Genomic DNA, 25,012 nt, shown 5'->3' with positions numbered 1-25,012 from the left:
CTTTGCTCCTTGAACCCTCTGTGATCCTGCATAACACTGAGGAAGCTAGCACACAAACAGACAGGTTTGCACACGACTCGTCAGCCAAGGCCAGCTTCGGCCTGGGAAACAGATAGATATGGCAGAAATGTTTAGCAAAAACCAGTAACAAATAGAACCAAGTAAGGCAAGGCTCGGGCAATGCTACTGAGGAAAAACACAACTGGCTGCTTTAGCTGATTGGCTACTGTATTGTATGGGGCAACAGGTAATTGGTTGCATAAGCTTGTGTAGTGAAGTAGGCAAAGGTATAAAATGTATACTGGAATCTGCATGCGCGGCTGCAGGATTTGAGACAGCTCAGTCTCCCTGCGCCCTATTTGGAGCTCCAAATAAATCTCTCTGCTTCTCCACCCCGTTGTGGTCATTCGTGCGACACACACCGGGCAACAAACCCAGCTGTTGCTTGCCTCGGGCACTCTGTGCCATCAACACCTCTACTCAGACACTCTACAGTCCCCCCCCCAGCAAAACCAGGCTTGATGTTCCTCCTATTTGTGAGGTTACAAAAAGCACCTGTTAAATGAATAGCGAAGCAGAAGGGCACCCAAACAAGCACAGGTGTCCTGGGACACTTGGGGGGAGGGATAGCTCAGTGGTTTGAGCATTGGCCTTCTAAACCCAGGGTTGTGAGTTCAATCCTTGAGGGGGCCATTTAGGGATGGGCCAAAAATTGGGGATTGGTCCTGCTTTGAGCAGGGGGTTGGACTAGATGATTTCCTGAAGTCCCTTCCAGCCCTGATAGTCTATGATTCTATGCACCTTTGCAGCAGCCTTAGCCTTGGCTGGCAATCCTGTCAGAGGATCCCATTGCTCCCTCCAGCTGAGCCCTGGCCTCACCAAAACCATCTTCCACTCCTACCTTCTCTCCACCCCCCCCCCCCCCCCCCCCGCATGCACCTTCCCTCCCCTCCCCTCCTCCTCGCTCCATCCGCCCTTCAGCCCACGCTTTCCATCCACGCCCTTCTTTGCGATTACCGCCCCTCCCCCATAGCCGCCTTCCTCCCTCCCCCGCCCATCGCCGAGTCACGTGGTGTGGCGTCGCCACCGCGAAGCTGCGCTGCGGGCACTGGCCCGCCCAGGCTGCCGTCGTGCTTGGTGGGCGGGGCTGACGGAAGCCGGCCCGGGTAGAGAGCAGCTAGGGCCTGCGTGTAGCAAGGCAGCTGCGGGGCCGGGCCCGTGTCTCTCTCTCCGCCCGCCCCTCTCCGCATCAATGGCGGCGGCGATGATGGCGGCGGCGGAGCAGGAGGCCTCGAAGGGCGGCGGCGGCGGCGGGCGGAACCGGGGTGGGGTGCAGCGGGTGGAGGGGAAGCTCCGCGCCAGCGTGGAGAAGGGCGAATACTACGAGGCGCACCAGATGTACCGGACCCTCTTCTTCAGGTACAGCCCGGCCCGGCAACCCTCCCCCCGGCCCGTTCCAGAGCCTTCCGACCGCACACTACCCTGCTGCCCGCGCGCCCCGCCAGGCTGTTGGACGCGCGGCCTGCCCGTCTCTCCTACTCGCCAGCTGATTGGGCGAGAGCGGGGAGGTGCTCACCGTGAGGGGTAGCGTGAAGTGCATAGGGGAGGCGGAATTGAGGGGAAGGGGGTTGCGGGAGGGGTGAGAATAATTCCCTCGACCCGCCGCCCTAGTTCGTCCTTCCGCCTCGGGAGGTGGGGGGTGGGCTGGAGTCTAGCTGGGGGGAGTGGGGGTAATGAAGGGGGGCTGGAGTCTGGCTGGCGCGGGGTGGGGAGGGGCTCTTGGCTGGCGGGGTAGGTTTGAGCATTGGGCCTGGTAAACCCAGGGTGGGTGAGTTCAATGCTTGAAGGGGCCATTTAGGGATCTGGGGCAAAAATTGGGGATTGATCCTGGTTTGAGCAGGGGGTTGGACTAGATGACCTCCTGAGGCCCCTTCCAACCCTGATATTCTATGAAGTGGGGCTGGAGTCTGGCTTGCGGGGGAGAGGGACTCTTGGCTGGCAGGGGAGGGGGCAATGAAGGGGGGTGTTATAGTGCCCCGAGACTCCCCGGGCAGCAAGTCTGGAGACTGGCCCCCCATCTCTAACCTACTCTGGGTTGGGGCCACCCATTGATTGGTGGGGTCTTGTAGTTAATGATCATGGGCTACCCTCCACCCCGAAGTGATTGGCCTGGGAGGTAAGGCAGCTCCTGGCCTAGCTCTTCACCACCACTCAGCTGTGGCGTGATGGGCGCTTGACCTCTTGTGGAAGGTCCACACAGACCTGTAAATCATGGGCCCCTCGCCTCCCATATGTAAAAATAGTCCCATTATTTAACTTCTCTTCTTTTTGTACTCTACTGCTTTGCTAGGCTGTCATCACACTCATCTAGAAAGTCCCACATGATTTCAACAACAGTTAGGCCCAAAAACAGATGCAGCTTGGTTTTTCATTCTCTCTTCCTTTTCTGGCTGTTTGGCACTGCTCATAGACTTGCCTTGGAACAAGCAGGATTGGAGAAAAAGATTCCTTACTCATTTCTTCTTACCCCTGTTGTGCCAATTTGCTCCAGCATCTTGGCATCCTAAGGCCAGCCCTGTTGGTAGGGGTCTCTTCTCTAACCAACAGAAAGAGAGGTAATGATCAAGGTAGTGTTGCACCTTTTTCTATTGAGATGCATAAATGGGTTAGTTACATTGTACCCCATCCACCTTCTTAGCTGCTGTCATTCCTTTTTAGGGATGTTTAAACTTAAACAAAAGGATGAGGTCTCATTTTAAGATGGATCAAAGAATGTGAGTTCATGAGGGGCGGTTTCTTGTCAGTTATTTAAAGGTTAAATATATTAAAACAAGCTGCTGAAGGACTTAATTAACATTTGCTAAAGGACTTTGAGATCCCCAGATGGAAGATAGACTAGTAGTACAGTGTGTTAATATTATTAGTGTGATTGAATTAGTAGTTCTGCAGTAAACCTCATGATGGGTAAAAGTTAGCACCTGGTGGTAACTTAGGATATTCCTAGCACCTGTAAACTCTTCTTTTACTCTGAATTTTTTTCCTTTTAATTGTCATTCATATGTAAAAGTACACTGCAAATTTCTTCAAACCTGTCATAAAATTACAGTTTGAATTTAAAAAACAAAACAAACATTGATCAATATTTTAATTAAAATACACAATGGAATCCCCCATTTTAAGAGTAAAATTATTTAAAATGTGCCTTAAAATGAATCCACAGTGAGGGTCTCTCTCCAAATGGGTGGCTTGGCAGGTTGGCTTTTAATCACAGATCAGATGTAATTCTGGCTTTTGGATGTCCTGATTCTAGTGTCATTGACAGATTATCAAACAGAACTTGATTTGAAGACTCTTCAGAAAAAACATTGATTTCTTACCATGTTTAGTCAATTTGGAAATTTTTTTAAAAAGGCAGGTATTACAGCACAACTCTACGTTTTGTGCCTTGTCGATTAATGAGTAATGTAACAGGTCTGCTTCATGGTACAGTATTTGTTCTGTGGTATTACTGCTTTGAGTACATGGCTGCTGTAATCTTGAATTGTCATCTACTGGGTAAGACTTTATTATTAAGCACTCTTTTGCATTTATATATATATATAATATATAATATCAGAGTTGGAAGGGACCTCAGGAGGTCATCTAGTCCAACCCCCTGCTCAAAGCAGGATCAATCCCCAATTTTTGCCCCAGATCCCTAAATGGCCCCCTCAAGGATTGAACTCACAACCCTAGGTTTAGCAGGCCAATGCTCAAACCACTGAGCTATCCCTCCCCCCTAATATTAGTCTGAGTGACTAAATAGTACTCAGATGTTTAAAGGTAACAATACATCTCCAAATACTTCTGTTGACATCATTTATGTCAGCAGAAGTCTATCTTTAATTTTGTTGCAGAAAAGTTTAGATTGTGACATTGTTTTTCTTTCTTACACAACTTGTAACAAGCACTCTTTTCTTTCATAGTAATTTAAAGTGCAGTAACTTGCATCCTGGCTCGAACCCATTGAATTAATTTAACATGGGTAGATCAGGCATAACACAAGAACAAGGAGGCATTCAGTGAAATAAAAAGTGGTAAATTCAAAAATAATAAAAAGGAAATACTTTTTCATAATAAGTCATAATTAAACTGGACCTTGCCACAGGAAGTCATTGAGGCCAAGAATTTATCAATATTCAGAAAGGGGTACCACTTAGGAATAACAAGAATATCTAGAGCTGATATAGTTAGTGCTAATAAATTTTGGAAGAGATACTAAACTTTATAGTTTAAACCATTCCCTAATAGAGATTAGACTGAGACCTAATTAAGGTGGACAAATTATCCATTTCTCCCTGCTTCAGGGTTTTTACACCTTCCTCTGAAGCATCCGATACTTGCCACTGTTGAAGACAGGATAGATGGAGCTCAGGTCTAATCCAGTGTGGCAATTCTTATGTTCCTATGAATGTACATACTTGGGTCTCATTATTAATGTACAGGTTTCAGAGTAGCAGCTGTGTTAGTCTGTATTCGCAAAAAGAAAAGGAGTACTTGTGGCACCTTAGAGACTAACCAATTTATTTGAGCATAAGCTTTTGTGAGCTACAGCTCACTTCATCGGATGCATTATTAATGTAGGTACTGACTGGTTCAAACACATCTAGGTTTCTGACTCTTGAAATTTCAAGTCAGACTTCCAGGTTTAACTTCAATGTGATAGTCAAATTGGCTTACGTTTTATTAGTTCTCATGGACACTTTGTTTAATCTGAGTAAACCATCAAGGTCTCATTTACAGAAATGTTTCCATCCATTTCTACATTTCCCTGCTCCCACTCCACTGTAATCTATAATAATGGGGAATCTTATAAAAGATAAAGAACAAGAAGCATTATCAATTTAATTCATTAATTGACATGGCAGATACAGTGCTTAGTTTCCTGTGTTGCTTTCTTAATAACTACAGTTGTGATCTGGAGAGTGACTATACAGTATCATGAAGTGAGAAATTCTATTTTTGAAAGATTTGAAGGCTTAATTTGTCTTTAGCTTTTGTAATGTGCTCATTTCACATCTGAATAAACCTGCACGTAGAATTCCACTATGTAACTGTGCAAATACGCACCACTTATATTTTGATAAGCGTAATGCAGTACATTAGTTATGTCAATACAACTATTTTTTTAAACAATTTTCATTTTAAAATGGTATTATTTTGTTTGTCCTATCTTCAAAAGAAGGAATTTAACTGAGCTTTTGGCAGGCACAGAATCCCTAATACCTTCCATTTATAGTTATATGCTTTAATGATAATTAAAATAGACTTGTAAGATGCTGCTTTAAATAAATAAAATTGCTACAAGCTTAAGTGGTTATATTTTCCACACCTAATCATAGGTGTCTTCCTGATTTTTTTGGTATTTTACTCCCCAGGCAGTGACCTTGAAAGGCAATGCTTTGGGGGCAGTGGAATAGGAAGCAAGGAACTGAGAAAGAATCTTGTATTGTTGAACTGTCAATATTAATGGGTCTCTAGAGTTCACTTAGCAGGAAGGTGGTGTTACAGTGCAGTTTGCTTGTAGGAGGAGGAACAGAGATACTCCTATTGGAAACAGGTATTTTTGTCCTGTCTGGTCAGAGGGAACATTTTACAGTAGGTTTAAGAAATAGCAATCTGGAGGGATAGCTCAGTGGTTTGAGCATTGGCCTGCTAAACCCAGGGTTGAGAGTTCAATCCTTGAGGGGTCATTTAGGGATCTGGGACAAAAATGGGAGATTGGTCCTGCTTTGAGCAGGGGGTTGGATTAGATGACCTCCTGAGGTCCCTTCCAACCCTAATATTCTATGATATTAAAAACAACAAACAGCCATTATTCAAAATATGAATAGCCAGGATTACAAAATCCTCACTTACATACCTATTCATCTATTCAGTAAACCAATCTCTGCTATACGGTAGAGTCCACAAAAAGTCTCTTTAGCAGCAGTCAGATGAAGGTAATCTTTTAGTAAAAAAAAACAAAAACACACAAACAAACCAAGGACCAAAATAATTTGGAAGGCATAGTATGATCAAATAAAAGTGAAATCACTGGAGCATACAGTATATTAAAATTCTGTAAGTATTGACATTTAAGCATGGTCAGCCTCAGAAATTTAGCTGAGAGCACAAAATCTCTGATCTCTTATTTATCTGTCTGGCTGAAAGATTAGTGGGAATCCAGGAAGGTCAACTTTGGCCTTGTCTACACTGGACAAGTTTCTGCACAGTAAAGCAGCTTTCTGCGGTGTAACTCCTGATGTGTCCACACTGCCAAGCTACTTAGTGCGCAGGAACTGCGCAGTTGCAGTGCTGTTAAAAAAAAACAACAAAAAAAAAAAACAAAACATCCCAACAAGAGGTGTACAGCTTTCTGCGCCAAGACTACAGCGCTGCGGTCCCAGTGTAGACACTCTGGTCAATTACAGTGATTGGCCTCCGGGAGGTGTCCCACAATGCGTGTTTTTGCCACTTTGGTCATCGGTTTGAACTCCGTTGCCCTGCCCTCAGGTGACCAACCATGAGCCCCACCCCTTAAATTCCTTTGGAATTTTGAAAGTCCCCTTCCTGTTTGCTCAGTTATGCATGCAGTGGTCTCAGCACATCTTTCTGGGTGACCATGCCTGCTCCACGCACCAGGCGATCCCCCACTTGGAGCAATGCCGAGCTGCTGGACCTCAGCAGCATTTGGGGAGAGGAGGCTGTCCACTCCCAGCTGTGCTCCAGCCGTAGGAATTATGAAACCTATGGACAGATTTCACAATGCATGACAAAAAGGGGCTATGACCGGGACACACTGCAGTGCAGGGTCAAAGTGAAAGAGCTGCAGAACGCCTACCACAAGGCGCGGGAGGCAAACTGCTGCTCCGGTGCTGTGACCAGAAGCTCCTGGCTCTACAAAGAGCTGGATGCAATACTCAGTGGCAACCCCACCTCCCCTGCGAAGGCCACTGTGGATACTTCGGTGGCTCGCATGTCAGTCGAGAGTGGACCGAGCCAGGAGGAGGAAATCTTGGACAAGGATGTGGAGGGGGACTCAGAGGCAGAGGACAACTCAGAGGTCAGAGATGCATGCAGCTAGGAGCTCTTCTCTATCCTGGAGGAGGCTAGCCAGTCACAGCTGTCAGAGCTTGGCGAAGATCAAACAGGAGAGGAGGTCTCTGGTAAGTGGCTTTGATTTTGGGAACCGCTGAAGCGAGTTGGTGGGGTTAGGAGGGTTGCAGAAAGTGGGCTTGTGTGTATATGATGTGCATACCACCACATGCCTATTCTGAGCGGCGGAACATGGTGTTGATTGACTCCCTCACTTCGCAGGAATTTGCCTCAGAGATCTCCACAAAACTCTCATGGAGATACTGGGCAATCCGCGGCTACTGGTTCTTTGGCAGAGCTGCTTTGTTTCTTGCCCCATTAAGGGTAACTTTCCTGCACCCCTCTGCTGTCACTGCAGTAGCATTGCTGCACACAGGTGAGCCACATTAGGGTCAGGGTGGAAGCCGCAGTCATGGAGAAGACCCTCCCTTGATTCCCTGCTCACTGTCAGCAGCAAGATATCTTCCATAATAAACGCAGCCTGGGGAAAATGTGGGGACAGTAATGATCATAAGGCCCGCTCCTTCCCCCCCTCCCCCCCCCAGTGCTGCCTCTCCCCCAAAAGCCACATGTCCAATGTCCAGTCCTGGAACATTGATTTCCCCTGCCGTTACTCACCATTTTTGGGGTCTTGTGGCTCATGTGTGCTTGCCTGGAGTCAGCCTGTTAGTGACAGGTATGTGAATAGTGGCTGTGTTTTAAATCACTGAATCAGTGGTCTGTATGTTGCAAACAATACTGCTTCTGTAAAATGTTGTATTTTGGCTTCAAAGATATGACCTTGGGAGCCCAGGCTCCCATCTGAAAGGCTGCACAGAATTAGGAAGAGGCCACAATAACTAAAGAGGACTTTCTGCGTGATGTCATGATGCACTCCGCGGCTGAAAAACAAGAATTGAAGGAGTGGCAGGATAGCGAGAAGAGGGAATGAAAGGAGAATGTGGTGCGCCAGAACAAAGCCACAGAGCGGCTCTTAAACGTTATGGAACGCCAAGCGGACACGCTCCAGGAGCTACTAGCACTACAAACCAAGCAGCTCTGCGCCCGCCCTCCCCTGCAGCCACTGTCACAAAACTTTCCCATGTGCCCCCCAGACACCACCAACACACTCTTATCAACCTCCTGGCTCCAGTCTGTACCCACTGAATTCCACTCCAGCCCTGAGGACTTCCAGTACCTGCTGCACTCAACACCTGTCCCTCTGCAGTTTAGCCCTGCTGACATACGGTACCCGCTCATTGTACTCCAAAGGAGAAGATTGCATATGATACCTGGACATACACAAATCTTTAACCGTCCTGGGACCCCCACCTCCTCTTGGGACCCTCCCTTCCCTCATCCCCCACAGTGTTGATGTTTTCCTTGTTTGTCTCTCTCCTCTGGTTGTTGTTTTTTAATAAAATAATTGTTTTGGATTGAAAGCCATCTTTATTCCCTTCATTGAAAGCAAAACAGAGCCCTGCAAAGCAACAGGCAATTTTCTTAAACCTTTATAATGCATCGTCTGCACCAATCACATCCTAGCATTACAAGCACTCTGCTCCTGAGCATAGCAACAACGATTAGTGGATTTCAGCTTCAAATTGCTGCCTCAAGACATTGCTGATCCTTATGGCCCTGTGCTGCGCTCCTCTAACAGCCCTGGTCTCTGACTGTTCAAATTCAGCCTCCTGGTGCTGAGCCTCAGTGGTCCAGCTTTCATCCTTCCCTTCACCAATATTATGGAGCGTACAGCACACAGCTATAAGCATAGGAATATTGTCATTGTCCAGGTCCAGCCTCCCATCTAGGCAGTGCCAGCAGGCCTTTAAACGGCCAAAAGCGCAGTCAACAGTCATTCAGCACTTGCTCAGCCTGTTGTTGAACCGCTCCTTCCTGCTGTCAAGGTTCCCTGTGTACGGCTTCATAAGCCACAGCATTAAGGGGTAGGCAGGGTCTCCCAGGATCACAAGAGGCATTTCAGCTTCCCGTTCTGTGATCTTCTGGTTTGGGAAGAAAGTCCCTGCTTGCAGCTTCCTGAACAGGCCAGTGTTCTGAAAGATGCATGCGTCATGCACCTTTCCGGACCAGCCTGCATTAATGTTCGGGAAATGCCCACAGTGCTCCACAAGCACCTGGAGAACCATAGAGAAATACCCCTTGTGATTAATGTACATAGTGGCTAGGTAGTGTGTTGCCAGAATTGGAATATGCATGCCATCTGTTGCCCCTCCTCAGTCAGCGAAGCCCATTTGTGCAAAGCCATCCACAATGTCACGCACGTTACCCAGAGTCATGGTCTTTAGGAGCAGGATGCGATTAATGGTCCTGAACACTGCCGTCAACACGCGTCCAACGGTGACTTTCCCACTCTGAACTGGTTAATGACTGATCGGTAGCAGTCTTGAGTAGCTAACTTCCCGAGTGCAATTGCCACGGGCTTCTCCAATGACAGGGCAGCTCTCGTGCTTGTGTCCTTACACCGCAGGGCTGGGGTGAGCTCATCACACAGTCCCATGAATGTGGCTTTCCTCATCCAAAGTTCTGCAGCCACTGCTCGTCATCCCAGACGTGCATGACAGTGTGATCCCACCACTCAGTGCTTGTTTCCTGAGCCCAAAAGTGGCGTTCCACTGTGGTCAGCACCTCCGTGAATGCCACAAGCAGTCTCGTGTCGTAGCTACTATGCGTGGCGAGATCAATGTCACACTCCTCTTGCCTTTGTAGTTTAAGGAAGAACTCCACTGCCACTTGTGACGTGTTAGTGAGAGCGAGCAGCATACTGGTCAATAGTGTGGGATCCATTCTTGCAGCCTGAAGAGGCAGAGCGTGCAGTATGCAAACCACTGAAAGCTGACACCAAATGCAGACAGAAGCACAGGGATTGCTGGGATGCGAAGCAGTGCATCACAGGGCATTGGGACAGGACCCAGGATGCCCTGCAACCCCCTCTGCCTTCCCACAACTCTTAGCAGCTCTTCCTCTTCGGCTGCTGTGTGGGATAGCTGTCCAGAGTGCACTGCTCCGAATACCGCTGCAAGTGCCACAGGTGTGAACATGCTATTGTGCAGGCAGCTGACAGTGTGAACACACAACAGCAGTTTGCCTTCAGCGCTCTCTGAGCAGCACTGTAACTGCCGGCAATATAACTCTGCCGCTGTAGACATACCCTTAGAAAAGGTAATCTTGTCTCAAATGTTCTTTTGAGCACCCAAGACTACTTAAACCAATGGCTAATATCCTTCAGGGGTGATTTCACAGTTGACAAGTATTCTAATCTAGAATGAGGCAAAACAGGTTTGTGAATTACAAGACCACAAAAATAATTCCTCATTTCTCTAAGATCCTATTATCACGTGTAGGAGATAATTCTAAATTAAAAATGCAGTAAGACTATCCAAAACCTTTAGCTTTAGAGAGTGGTGGATGTTGTCCAGGAGATTGTAATGACAGCAGTATGGTAATAATCACATCGTCTTATGATGGCAATTTTGGAATGAAGGGTGGTAGTTTTTTGGTCTCACTTTGAGTTTTTAATATTCATTTTTAAATGAAGCTAGAAGCTGAATTGTTGAGCAGTTGGGTTTTGAAATATGAAGTTTCTAAGGCTACGTCTACACTTGCAGATGTAGAGCACTGGGAGTTAAACCAGCCCTTGGAGACAGCGGCAGGGAAGATGCTGCTGTGTGTTCACACTGTGCTCCTTGTGACTGGAGCATGTCCACTTCCGCAGCTCTTGCAGTGCCACAGAGAGCAGTGCATTGTGGTAGCTATCCCAGTGTGCAAGTGGCTGCAGTGTGGTTTGGAAAGGGTTTGCAATGTGTAATGGGGGAGGCACAGCATCACATGATGCAGGATTCCCAATCCCATTGTTCCATGAGCATCCTACTAGATTGCTAGCTGCTTTTCAAATGAGGGGGTGGGGAGTGTGACAGGAAGTGTGTTGTGTGTACATGGGGGGAGAGACGGTGTGTTTTGGGGGGCAGAGTGTGTCAGTATGCTATTTTGTAAGTTCAGATAACAGTCGGGGAAGGGGGAAACCCGACATCAGCCCCTCTCTTTCAAACACATGCCTCTGCAGCAGGAGCATTCCACCGTAATGGTTTGCTTTGTGTCCCAGAGCAGATAAGCGTGGGTGTTGTCAGAAACTGAGCTTTGAAAGGGGATGGCTGCAGACATGCAGCCAAGTTCAAAACAATGACCAGAGTGGCCACTTGACTTCAAGGGATTATGGGACGTTTCTGGAGGCCAGTCACAGTGCAGTAATGCAACACATCGTCCACACTGATGCCACGGCGTTTCAGCCAAGGCGCAGAAAGCTCTATTCTTCTCATGGAGGTGGATTACCAGGAGCACTCCAGCTGCGGGGTCTAGGCGCTCTAAGTGCCTTGCCAGTGTGGACACCACAGGAGTTAGGGTTCCCAGGTCTGATTTAATGCACTCCAACTTGCAAGTATAGACAAGATCTAAGACTGTATTTGCTGTCTTTGTAAATAGGTGAAAGTGACTGCTCAGATTCTTTGAAATATTGCGTGGTAACTCTTTCTGATTGCTGTCACCTTTGTAGATACTATCAAAGCTTCGCTAATTTGGCTCTACTAAGGATGATTGCACTTCCCCGTGTCCTCTTGTATAGTAGCCAAAAGTAGTAATGAAGGAGACTAGAAAAGAGTGAGGAGAGACTGGGAAAGAGTTGAGTGGAGATATCTCAGAAGCTGGGAATGAGCGACAGGGGATGGATCACTTGATGATTACCTGTTCTGTTCATTCCCTCTGGGGCATCTGGCACTGGCCACTGTTCGAAGACCAGATACTGGGCTAGATGAACCTTTGGTCTGACCCAGTAGGGCCATTCGTAGGTCTGTGATATGCAAGCTTGTCTTGTAATGGCTCAACTGTATGTTACAGTGCTGGATAGCATTTATACTGAAAGCACTTTAAACTTCCATATATTAATTTGATGTAATAGGACATGGTGGAGACATTCATTTATTATTCATGTAATAAGAATAAATGTCTTGTGCATCATACCAGACTTTTGGGTGCTGTCCCACTGTTCCAAGAGAGTAAGAATATTAAGTTTTATATTTAAAAATTTTGTTAGGGCAAAAGTGATAATGTGATGTTCCAAAGTTCCATTATAATTCCTTGTTTTCATATGCTTCCAACTGTTGATCAGTTCTCTCTTTGGGACTAACTTTTGGGCGAGGACCAGGAAAGGGAAATTATTATTTTTTTAATATTTATAATCGGGTCCATTCATATACTATATGCTTTGTATACAACCAGCTTTATTGTAGTTTTCACTTGTCTATACATTGATTTTTCCAATACAGATATGCATCTTTGAAAATAAATCTTTGTGTCACCTTGTGCTTCAAGTAATATTAAATTAGTTCCAAATTCAAGTGATTTTGAGTATATGCAAATCTGTCGCTTAATGATACTTTGTCTCAAGAATTTTTTGCTTTGCTTTGTTTCTATTTGCAGGTATATGTCCCAAGGCAAACACATAGAAGCAAGAGAACTGATGTATTCAGGGGCACTGTTGTTCTTCAGTCACAGCCAAGTAAGAAATCCTTTTTTTTTTCCAAATTGTTTGAGGGTTAAATGGTGACTCATTAGTGCTAAAAGTTTTGGGCTAATAAGCAGTCTAGGGCTTGTCTACACTCGGACAATCAGAAAAGACAAATCAACTAAGATCGTGAAGCAATACACAGGTTAAAGCACATTAAGCCCTTCTGTGGTGTTACTTAGTTCACTTAGTCCTTCTTCAAGGATTTGGTTAATTCGTCTTAACTTTCCTGAATGTCCCCATGCAGACAAGTCTTTTATTGTGGGATGTTGCTATGTCGTCTTTTCCCAGTGCACGAGTCCTGTGTCTTTTCTGTGTAGAGATGAATTGCATTACTTGTAGAGACTTTGACATTCATATGTGTCCACACTACATTTGCAACCTAAGCTAGTTGTGCTGCATTTTGATGCAGGTTTTTGGGTTACTTTATTAAATTACTACTACTTTTTGTGAGGGTGGAACAGGGTTAATTGTCCCTTTTCTATCTGAACATTTGTCTGCTTTTCACAAAATGTTTTGAGCATTTTCTTGATCTTTTTCTAGCAACTAATGATAGCGTTAGCACTAACCATACATTTCTTGGTTTTGTGCACATTTTGTAGCAAAACAGTGCTGCTGATCTGTCCATGCTGGTTTTGGAGTCCTTAGAGAAATCGGATGCAAAAGTAACAGATGAACTACTAGGTGAGATTATCTCGTTGTGTTTAGTTTGACAGAATTTCAAGTGTATTTGCACTTCAGAGAAATTTGTGTTATCAGAAATGTAATGTTGTCCTAAACCTTCAATTCCTTTCATTGTGCCATGAGTTGTGGGCTCCTGTTTTGCTAAGGGGTTAATTTAGTTCCAGAAGTGACACACACACAAAACTGCTGGAAAAATAATGGATTCTCAGTAATTGATGTGGCTCTCAGCATACGGACATACTTTGAGCAAACATCACTATGTTTTGTAGGTGGAGCATGATTTTTGGCATTGTCCTCTCCCCAGCACAGGAGCGACAAGTATTGTCTGCACAGTAATTGACCTCTCCGCCGCTTTGATGGACAGCGGCTTCCTATCCAGTCAGTGTGGTGATGTGTGCATTGCCCGCGGGTCGGCCATTTTGTCAAAGAAACTTTGCTTGTCGGACTGTCTGATTCGGTAAGCGTGCAGTTCATAAAGCCCTTCTTGTGAGCTGCCCAGCTGGAAATCATATGAAGAGTCCCTTCCACATCAACTCCTGTTCTAGGGGCCTGCGGACCAACTGGAGAATGGGCTAGGGAATGCACTTGGTTTCCATAGATTCAGTCTGGCATTTCACTCCACAGTCCTCCGACAGCCCTGCTCCTAATTACAGGCTTCCATCCCTGATACTTCTTATGACTGGTGTGCACCTTCCTAACTGAAGCCTTGTCTCCTCACTGGAACTCCCTGACAGCAAAGGAACATCTATCCTAAGCCATGGGACATGGGAAGCTGTTCCTACCTAGTGCCAGTTACTAGGCAGGGTATGGTTTCTGGCACTGCAGCGGAGAGGTCAATTGGATGTTACTGATTTACAGAGCTAAGATTGACTGTTACACATGGAAGTACATTGTTCAGTCACTCATTTAAGAAGAACAAGTAATCTTTCAAGATGTTTTTACAAAGGTTTACTGATAACAGGAGAAACTTTGCTACGTTTCTGGTAATGTTAATTGCATATTTGTATTGCTTCTAGAAAACTTGGCTAAAGTGTTTAGTTTGATGGATCCAAATTCTCCTGAACGAGTAGCTTTTGTGTCCAGAGCACTGAAATGGTCCAGTGGTGGATCAGGGAAACTCGGTCATCCAAAACTACATCAGTTATTAGCCATCACGTTATGGAAAGGTAGGAACAATTGATTTTGATCATTTTTGTAACACTAATATTCTAAAATATTTTAAGATAACTATATAAATAACTCATTTTTTCACCCTTAAGAAAATTAAAATATCACTTTGTAAAGATTGGGTTTGTTCTTTTCTTATTGTATAAGTTAAAATTTTGCTTGACAAACCTATTGCAGAGCAGAGCACAGAGTGAGGCTTCCACCTGGTGCTCTAGTAAACCCAGGCTAGTCGCAATAGAGTTTAAGACACTACCATTTAGAAGTTATTTCAGTGTCTGCTATTTAAAAGGGGAAAAAAAACCAATTTCAGAATTTATTGTGGTTTCATTATGCATGAAATCAAATGTAAAATATGATAAAACAGAGAGGTGCATAAAACTCTTATTTCAATCATAGATGATGAATGAATTAAGGTGTGTTTTATATATACAGTACATACGAACGTTAGTTTGAGAATAATTGAACAAAAAGTCACTTTCTCTGGTGTCCCATAGGTCTCTACCAACACCAGTATACTAAGTGAACTTTCTAACGAAACAAAATCAGACCCGCTTTTCTGCAGCTCTGAAGTCCGGTTGTTAGTCAAAAATAGTAAACTTTACCCCTTGGTCAAAAGTTCAGACTGCCTTTGTTTGATGTGCCGTACTATTTCTCAGTGGCGTAATTGTGTGAGTTATTTGTTGGCATTTGATGGGTATTGCTGTTGTCAGCTGCCGAGTGAGAATATTTCTGAAGCATTAGTGTTGGGTTCTCAATGAGGCTTCAGCAGGAGTGCGGATATGATGGGCAAAGGAAACAGCATGTACTTAAAATTGAGTGTCCTCAGACTAGAGCAGATGACTTGCTATCCGTCCACAGATGACAGTTTGTATGTTCTTAGGTCATATCTTTTGAGACTTTAATTTGAAAAAGGCTGGATTATTAAAACGGGACTTTTGGGTTCAAATTATAATTAATATCATGACTATGATATATCATGGCCATTGGCTAGAATACAGCTTTTCCAGAAATGAAGTTCTGGTAAATCTTTTTATTTTCTATTAACTTTTGCTAAGGTTTAGAAGTAACTTAAGTTTGATAGTGGGAGTGGGTCAGACTAAAATTAGGCAAAACCTCTTCTCCACACAATTCAAGGTAAGGGCATTTGAGTTTAAGATGAAACGTCTTGCCCCTCATCTCACTACTGGTAATAATACATTTAATATGCTGATGGTCGAGATTGTAATTTGGTGTATTTGAGGAGTAAGACCAATTTAGACAGGAGAAGCAATGTCTGAATACAAACAGTTTTTAAATATTACTGATTCAAAATATATTTAAAATGTATTTGCAAAGACAAATAGCCATTTCCTTGTATTTGTTTTGTATATACCCATGTTTACATAACAGCCCACATGACACATCTGTTTGGAAAAGGAACAAACCTACCAAATGTTTTTGAATTAAGCATAATAAACTGAGTTCTTAACAACTGTTTTCTTTTTGTCTTTCTTCCGTAGAGCAAAACTATTGTGAATCTCGGTATCACTTCTTGCACTCCATGGATGGCGAAGGATGTGCTAATATGCTAGTAGAATATTCATCATCCAGGGGATATCGCAGTGAGGTGGACATGTTTGTAGCTCAGGCAGTCTTACAGTAGGTGTTCAACATTTATTTGTAATAAAAGTGTTTATTGTGCAAAGTGTTGGCTTAAACTGTTTGCATTCTGGAGTCTGGCCTCAAGTGAAGTAGGGTAACTGTTAGTTAAATATATCTTTTTTTCAAAAGAAATTGTAAACGTGAATAAAGTTTCTTAGTCTTTTGTATAGTTAATGAGATGGAAAAACTTTTGTATTTTGATTCAAAGATGATATGTGACCCATTCCCATAATGTATATATTTGTGTTTGTAAAAACAAACAAAAAAAATCAACACCCCAACAAAAATTGACAGTGAAGATGTGAAATCACACTAACTATTGGGAGAACTAAACTAATCCATCTGAATCGAAGAATAGCAACCTCATCATTAAAGTAAAAGGTCTCCTTTTAAGAGGATATATTAGTGCCCTTATGTTAAAAATGAATTTGTAATCATTTGTAAGATCCCTTTCTTCTCTTCATAATACCCCCAATGTTGAAATATGTCCTTGTCATTATTATTCATGTGATGGTAGTGCCCAGAGGCCCAGATCATTGTATTGCAAACACAGGAGGCTGATGTGGTCCCTGCCTGGGAGCTAAGAATCTAAGCATTACTCCTTTTGTTCTGTCAAGCACGTTCAATGACAGTGTAGGGTACTTCAATGAGTTGAGTTATTGCCAGTTTCCTAAGCTCATTAAAGTATTTGTTTTATAGGGGGAAGGAATACATATAATTATGCAGCTTTACAAACTGATATGTCAAATACTTTGATTTACTAGCCTGGACTGTGTCAATTTTAACTCCGTTTTAACTAACACGCTCTGAAGATGAGCAGTTCCCAGGCTGCCTGCCTAACTGCCAGCAAAAATGGCTTCTCTTTCATCTGTCACCTCTAATTTTTTTATTATAATAAGCCTCTAATATGGCAGGTTGGACAGGTTGCTTTTGTCATGCTGAAACATTTCTCAAACCTAGTCTTTCTGCTTTTACTGAAACATTCTCCAACCTGTAAACTGGAGCAGTTCCTTATGGGTTTCCAGTACAGGCAGGGCAATTACATATGTTGAAAGGCATTTATAAAGGTATATTATGCCAAGCAGTATTTATGCAACTAAATCTTTTACTGACCTAGATGTATAGCTAGAATAAATCTTACAACATATGTGGAGTTATCACAAGCTATAATCCTATGCAAAATAGATGTTGTAACTTCTTGGTCAGTAGTGAACAATAATAATGAAATAATAATAATAAAACCTCACCATGTCGAATGGTTCAGGCTAATACAGAACTGAAAATGAAAACGCTCATTACAGCCTTCTCAATACTTGCTAATATTGGCCACCTGAGCAGAAAGTTGCCAGTATGTGTGTGGGTCTTTTGAAGACTATGACTAGAAATAACTTGGCATTACTCAAGAATCAGATGATCTTGGTCATCAATCAGTTAATTAACTAGCGACAAATTCTGTTTGAGAATCTGACTGTATTTACTTAAGATAGGACTTGCAGACATTTAGACTCAATAAGGACAGAATTTGTTTGAGGTACTAGTACTGAATCACTACCAAGAGTAGAAGAGAAGTTTTATTTGTCATTCAAGATTAACAGATGTACACCAAAAGAGGGGGGTGATTATTTTGGATATCAGGAAGAATGAGGTATGCGCTGAAATTAAAATGTATTTCCACGGGATAAACTTTTGGCCACAGTAAGGACCGCTCCAGTTAACTTGAATTATGCATAAAAAGTAGCATCCATTATAGTTTTTAATTGTGCTTCTGATAGAAGTTGAATAAAGTTGGACAGAATCATGTCTTCCTTTAGATTAACTTTCTCATTAACTATTACTATCTAAAATAATAGTATAACTCTTATTAATTTGCAAATGTTTCTGGTGTTCTTTAAAGTTGTTTAACAATTTTCTCCGTGGCTGATTTTAAGCAGTTGCTAGAGCTCTTCATTTTCAGTTAATAGAGCTTCTGTTATTAACTCCTCTATTGAGCCTGATGTAGCTTATTTAAGTTACAGTTATTGTAGATCAGTCTGAACATTAGACTTTTTTTTCTTAGTTTAAAAGAAATTCTTGGGAGCTCCCAAATACCATTTTTAACATCTATTTTACTGCTTCTTCTTTCAGATTTCTCTGCTTAAAAAATAAGACGAGTGCATCAGTGGTTTTTACAACATATACACAGAAACATCCTTCAATAGAAAAGGGGCCTCCATTTGTACAACCGTTGCTAAATTTCATCTGGTTTCTGTTACTGGCTGTCGACGGGTATGACTTATTACTTTGTTTTTAATTAACTTTTTTCATTTTGTGCTAAGATTACATTTTGTGCTTTTGTTTCCTTTCTAGAGGAAAACTAACAGTATTTACAGTATTGTGTGAACAGTATCAGCCTTCACTGAAAAGAGATCCTATGTATAATGAGGTGAGTTGTCAGTAGCTAGTTGTAACGCAGTCCAGTAGAATTGATTAAATAATGCCTTTTCAACATAACATACACACGTGCTATATTGTGAAGCCTAATGAAATGCAACAGATGACTTTTTATCAGGGTTTTATCAAATGGGATTGATACTCTGCAAAGTGTTTGTCAGTGGAACAATATGAGGTTTAGAAAATTGCCTTTTGAGAATGCAGTTACGGTAATTTATTAATTTAAAGCACATTGTCTTGATGATTTTTTTCAAAAACATTTGTTTACTCTGCAGATTGGAAAGAGAAGTTGTGTTGCTAGAAAATTATAGGGTTTGACTTCTCTTATCTTAGATACTTTGACATGTATAAACAATTAACATCTGTTTTGTGTGTCATTTCAGTACCTAGATAGAATAGGACAGCTCTTCTTTGGAGTTCCGCCCAAGCAGACATCATCCTATGGAGGATTACTAGGTAATTTATAACAATGAAATGTCTGTGGATACAACGTCAAATCTTTTTGGAAATAGTACCAGTCTACGGACTATTATGCATTGTATTTGGCCTAATTTATTAAATTTTAATTTATGTACAGTGTCTTTGACACAAGTAAACATAGATAAAATTAGTCACCAATATAAAATGAATCAATTATACTTGTAATGGATATAAAGTTTGTAAAATCCTCACTTCGGGTTAAAAAAGGGAAGAAATGGTATAATATCCCTATAAATATTAAATTTGAGGTTAAATAGTAAATTGAAAAGTAAACCCTCTTGCTAAAATTTATGCATTGGCTTAACTTGAAGCATGTGAGTATTCCCATTAATTTCAATGGGAATATTCATTTCTTAAAGTTGAGTACATCTGGAAGTATTTGCGGAACTGGGACCTTAGAGAGAAGTCTAATATTTTTCAAAGTAAGTAGTGTTTGTGTAGAAAATGTTTTGTTTATGCATGAGGAATCAATATTGATACAGTTTTTTTCTACAAAAGTCTTATTGGAAGAAGAAATCAAAACATCAGTTACTAAGTACTGTTCACTTTTTTGTTTGTGTTTTTTAAATCCGAATGGAACAAATTGAACCACAATATATTAAAAAAAAATCATTGACTACAATATTTTCCCATGAAGAAATAAGCTCTTCCTCAGAAACTTCTTTGGCTTATAATAAATACCTGTTTAATTCCTTTATCTGGTACCCAACGTTTAGTAGAAAATATCACTATTGTAGTTGATCCAGTATGTAAACAGGTTTCAAAGTAACAGCCGTGTTAGTCTGTATTAGAAAAAAGAAAAGGAGTACTTTTGGCACCTTAGAGACTAACCAATTTATTTGAGCATAAGCTTTTCATGTAGCTCACGAAAGCTCATGCTCAAATAAATTGGTTAGTCTCCAAGGTGCCACAAGTACTCCTTTTCTTTTTATGTAAACAGGCTTTCAGAAGTTTGAATCTGTGAGAGTGAGATGGAGGACATGCGAATGCTATGTTATAAACTACAATGTTGTTTCCCAAGATTCATTCCTGTATTTAAGGCAGATGTTACAGTGTACATCTGTTCTGCCTTTCAGTGCTTCCAGCAACTTTTCCAGGGTTAACGGAGGCAACTTCAGTAAAAGCTGGAACCTAAAAAGCATGTCAATAATCAATCAATCTGATATATGTAAAAACTTTTAATTTCTCAGATGTCTTTTTAGGGCCTGGTCACTAAAGTGCTGATTGTCCTCAAATCCCACTGAAGTTAGAATTGTCCATATTTTACTCCTGACAGAATTCTGCACCCATGAGGGGGTGCAGAATTCATGTGGCCTGCATATTTCTGTGCACCCCTGCACAGAAAAGAAATCTGTGGGGGAACACATCTCTTCCCAGGCGGCGCTTCTGTTCCAGCGTGCCTGGAGCAGCTTCAGAGATGCAAATCACTGTGGGGAGGAGGGGACTTGACATGCTTGCCGACAGGGGAGATGTTGATCGCTGTCAGGGGACAGGGCTGGCCACCAAGTGAGAGAGACTCTGTCCCTCTCTCTTGATACTACCGCTCAAGGGGGATGGAGGAGGGTAGGTCTTTTTGTTATGCAAGAGGAAGGCTCCGTCCCTGAGGCAGAAGTGTAGCTGCCTGCCTGCCTGCCTAGTAAAATGTAACTTCTTCAGAACTGAAAAAATAATTAAATATTAGTATCATGTTACTGAAAATGGTTTGTTTTTATGTTAAAGAAAATAGCTTTTGTAAAAAACCCCACATTTTGTTAATGTTTCTGTTGATGGTTAATTGATCTTCTCTGAGGCAGAAATGTAGCAACCTGTCTGCATAGTAACATTATTAATTATTCTACTGTTAATTATCTGTTCCCATTCTCAGTCAGTTCCTCCAGGAACATAAAAACCTGTAAAAATTATAAGGCCCCTACATTGCCAGAGTGATGTAAAGACAGTAAGGGAATCAGCTAGGAAGATCTATGTGTTTTCTCACTTTTTTCCTGTGCCAAAGTGTCACAGTGGGGTTAGATTTTTACTTACCCATTTAAAAAAAGAAAAAGAAGACTTTTGAGGGCAAATAAAACTTTTACCAAGCAGTCAATAAAATGTCAGGACAATCAGAACCAAGCCCCTTTCCAAAGTACCCAGCTAGGTCCTTTTTATTGATGATAAAATGTTTTTCACGTGGTGTTTTTAGAAATTGGCCTTGTTTTTAAAGAATTATTAATTCTGAAGTAAAATTTTCCATATATCTGTAAGTATCTGAATAACTTAAAGCAGGGGTGGCCAGCCTGTGGCTCTTGTGTAGGCACTGACTCCGGGGCTGGAGCTGCAGGCGCCAACTTTCCAGCGTGCCGGGGGTGCTCACTGCTCAACCCCTGGCTCTGCCACAGGCCCTACCCCCACTTCACCCCTTTCCACCCCCTCTCCTAAGCCTGCCACGTCCTTGCTCCCACTCCCCCACATCCCCGCCTGAGCCTACTGCATACTACAAAACAGCTGATTGGGACATGCGGGGAGGGAGGGGGAGGCACTGATCAGCGGGGCTGCCAGTGGGCGGGAGGCGCTGGGAGCGGGGTCGGGGGCTGCTGACCTATTACTGTGGTTCTTTGGCAATGTACATTGGTAAATTCTGGCTCCTTCTCAGGCTCAGGTTGGCCACCCCTGACTTAAAGGGACATAAGAAACACTGATTGGGCCTGCAGTGAACCCTACTGTGAAACTGCTGTAGTTTGAGGAATACCTTTTAACTTCTCTATTTAGATTTTTAATTATCCACTCCATTACAGTAACAAACTTCAAAATAAATTTACTCCACCAGTTTTCCAAAATTAAAATTTAACTATCCTGTATTTAATTATAGGAAATCTTTTAAACAGTCTGATGGGAGCTGGGGAAGATGATGATGCAGAAGATGGTCAAGAAGATAGCAGTCCTATTGAACTTGATTGAATTTTTTTCATTAGGAGCTGCATGAATTTGGCAATTTGATAACTCAAAAGACAATTTCAGAATTTGGATCCTGCAATTGTTTCTCAACAACTAAAAGGGCTCCTCTGTTCTGTTAAAGAAGGTTGCTGAAATGTTTTATGATGTTTGGTCTATATTATTTATGTAAAAAGAAATAGCCAATAGAACTGATTGGAATGATCATTATCAGACTTCCAGTATGCTGGCCGATGGCTTTGATTAAGATATATAGTCTTCTGCAGTTTCAAATGCAGTATTCCCTTTTTCACAATAACACAAAATAAAGCATAAACATTTGTTTGGTGCTTTACATTTTTAAACCAGTTTTGTTTTAGTCTATTATGAAAAATGCTTGACCTTTGCTGTCACAAAGGAATGTCTTGAAAGGCAGGATAAATAGTTGTATAGCTTATCTATAAACCCAGTGCCAAAAGTATTTCAAGACAACCCAGAGAGAGTCTAATTAAACGTGCACATTCAGGAAACTTCAAAACCACACACGCATCCCTGAAATTCATTCCTGTCACAGCAATTAGTATAATTTGCACCATCCAGAACAATTCTGTGTATCTAAAATCAGTCTCCAAATTACACCATTCTTATACAGATGTTCCTTTAAAGTAGTTGCTCACCTCTCCTCTGATAAGAATGGATCATTTGAATGTAGATCATTGGCTGCTAATTAGACCAGACTTTCTTAGCCTTGTTGTTTTATACATAGATATTCAGCAGCTAAAAAACCTCCTCCAACACACACTTTTTTTTCTTTTAGAATGGAGTCTTTTAGGTTTAGGTCTGTAATAGTGTGTAAAGGTGACAGTTTGAGGTTTTGTTTTAGTAACCAAACAAAACCACTACATTTGTTTGCTATAAGCAGCACATGGAAAAAATCTTTGCAACACAATTCTATTTACAGAAAAGGAATACTGCAAAACTATCAGTTCTTTAAGATACACTATTTATTTTTATTGGGTGGTTGATTCATTTAACGCTTTATGTAAAAAAAAACAAACCACAAACTGCATTAGGCATAATAATTCTCGTCTCCTTTCAATGCAGTGCACCACGTGATAGCTGTATGATTAAAAGATGAAATCGGGGAAACACTTTATTTTTTCACATCTAAAATAAAAGGCTTAGATTAATACACAGTGATCATGCATGGGGGGAATAATACATTTTTATTTACTGTAAAAAAAAAAAAAGAATTTAAAGGAGGACTTTGTGTTAATTGTTGAGTATTAAATAAATACTTTATACTGGGATCTGCTGCACTGTTGCTTTTTGCCAGTTTCACAATTGGAGGTCTCATATTTTTAAGGCATTTTCCCCTGACATAACCATTGATTATGCAGTTCTCATCTTAGGCTATGGATAACTTCTGCAGTTCTGACTTGCTTCATACTTCCAGAAGTTAATAGTTGTTCATTAAAACTAGTTCTGGGATATGGTTGCTACAAGTACAGACTGACAGAGTTCCTCAAACTGTGTCAGGCAATCAACAGGAAGTTTGTATATTCATGCTTTCCAGCAATCAAGCTCTGCTTCTTGAACCGTTTTCCGCCTCCTACCTTGATTAGAGTTGGTGCAATGGGAAGCAATCCTGTCTGTTAGGTGGTCTTAGACGGCAATTTCCCTTCTGTTTGCTTAATCCTTTTTGTTTGCTGGAAATTTAAATGTATTTCTCTGAATAACATGGATCAGGAGACGATCCACAGTAAACCCTATATGATAACACAGGTCTCCCTTACAGAAGCATTCTGGGTGATCTGGGAAAAATGCTTCAAACCATATTCTCAGGTGCCAGTTTTTGCTGGCTCAGAGATGCAGCCCATGACCGTCCGAGATAATTGGCTCTGTGGACGGCTCTAGGGACACGTGTTGTGTAGCCTCCCTTTGCAGACTATCTCTGAAACCCACCCTATACCCCTCTTTTTCAGACAGTGCACCACGTCTTGGCGGTGGAGCTACTCAACATATCCTGAACAATCCAGAGTTCTGGATAATATAGCTTGGGTAACTTTACCAAAAATAGAGGGTGTGGATCTGTACTCTGACACACAAGCTTAGCAGTGACCCCAGTAGTATTAATGCGGAATAACTTCCCAGTGTATGGAATGCGGGACAATCTGATGTCTTCTTAAGTCACTTTGGCACTTGTGAAAATCACACCCAAATGATTGTGGGATTCTTAATGCTGGGATGTTACATGCAAATCAATTATATTTAAAGCAAGTGCCTAGTTTAAGTGAATTCATTGCCAAGTGCAGAGGGAATAACTGTTGGAGCTCTTTCAAATACGGTATAACCAGGATCCCCAGCTTCCTGAGAAACAAATTTGAAAGGCTCTGAGCCTGCAAAGAGATTCATGGAGGTGGGCTTCTGCAGCGCCCAACTGAAGTTAATGGGCCTCTATGCATTATTTTTGTAGGATTGATTGGTGCTTTAATGAATAATTTTTATGGCCCCCGTGTACTATAAATGACTAAATTATATAGCAACACTCCTTGTGCAGCAGAGCTGCACTAATGTTAAGTGGTTATGAAATCATTTTGAATTGTGACAGGAATACCACTCCTTAGGAGGGGCATCTTTTTGGACTCTGTGGCCCTCTGAGAAGAGGGGGTTGGAGGAAGAGTGATTTGCAGGGAAAGGAGGCACATGGAGCAACATGAGGAGCAAAAAAAAAAATCTAACACTTCTGAGAGAAATAAACTACCACTTGGTATTCCATTCAAGGTTCCATTTCTATGGGGTTTAGGTGCTCAGCTGGGCACCCACCATCTCCCATTGCTCTGCAGCCAAGACAGTGCTTTGGCCCTTTCTGGCCACTGCCTCTGAGATGATGTCATAGAGCAGGGTCTTTTCCCGTTTGCTCTTCTGAATTGCAAAGCTCATTTTTCTGCCTCCTGCTTTGCCCATTCCAGGCTACCAGTGCAGGACAGGTACAAGAAACCCAGAGATCTTTCTCTGGCTTTTGCTTTGCAG

General features: G+C 42.2%; 1 protein-coding gene across 2 annotated transcripts; it reads left to right on the top strand.

Moving 5' to 3' along the window:
- Positions 1-1,129: 1,129 nt before the first annotated feature.
- Positions 1,130-23,289, top strand: GET4 (guided entry of tail-anchored proteins factor 4). 2 transcript variants are annotated; one of them, XM_073362063.2, is made up of 9 exons: positions 1,130-1,419; positions 12,586-12,664; positions 13,273-13,354; positions 14,371-14,520; positions 16,021-16,159; positions 18,287-18,427; positions 18,509-18,584; positions 18,976-19,048; positions 21,918-23,289. In XM_073362063.2, the coding sequence occupies exons 1-9, from the start codon at positions 1,253-1,255 to the stop codon at positions 22,004-22,006; spliced, it is 996 nt and encodes a 331-aa protein (XP_073218164.1). In that variant the 5' UTR covers positions 1,130-1,252; the 3' UTR covers positions 22,007-23,289. The 2 variants fall into 2 exon arrangements, with proteins under 2 accessions (XP_073218164.1, XP_073218165.1); XM_073362064.2 differs by lacking the exon at positions 1,130-1,419 and adding an exon at positions 6,924-7,187.
- Positions 23,290-25,012: the final 1,723 nt, after the last annotated feature.

This window comes from Lepidochelys kempii, chromosome 10 (assembly GCF_965140285.1).
Source record: "Lepidochelys kempii isolate rLepKem1 chromosome 10, rLepKem1.hap1, whole genome shotgun sequence".
In the NCBI taxonomy this organism is placed as follows: domain Eukaryota; kingdom Metazoa; phylum Chordata; order Testudines; family Cheloniidae; genus Lepidochelys; species Lepidochelys kempii.
This window is presented reverse-complemented; position numbering and strand designations above follow the sequence as displayed.

Bases quoted from the DNA above. Each gene is read 5' to 3' on its own strand.
- GET4 (XM_073362063.2), top strand. From the start codon at position 1,253: ATGGCGGCGGCGATGATGGCGGCGGCGGAGCAGGAGGCCTCGAAGGGC. The intron at 14,521-16,020 runs GTAGGAACAATT...TTTCTTCCGTAG, and splicing joins AGCCATCACGTTATGGAAAG to AGCAAAACTATTGTGAATCT. The intron at 18,585-18,975 runs GTGAGTTGTCAG...GTGTCATTTCAG, and splicing joins GAGATCCTATGTATAATGAG to TACCTAGATAGAATAGGACA.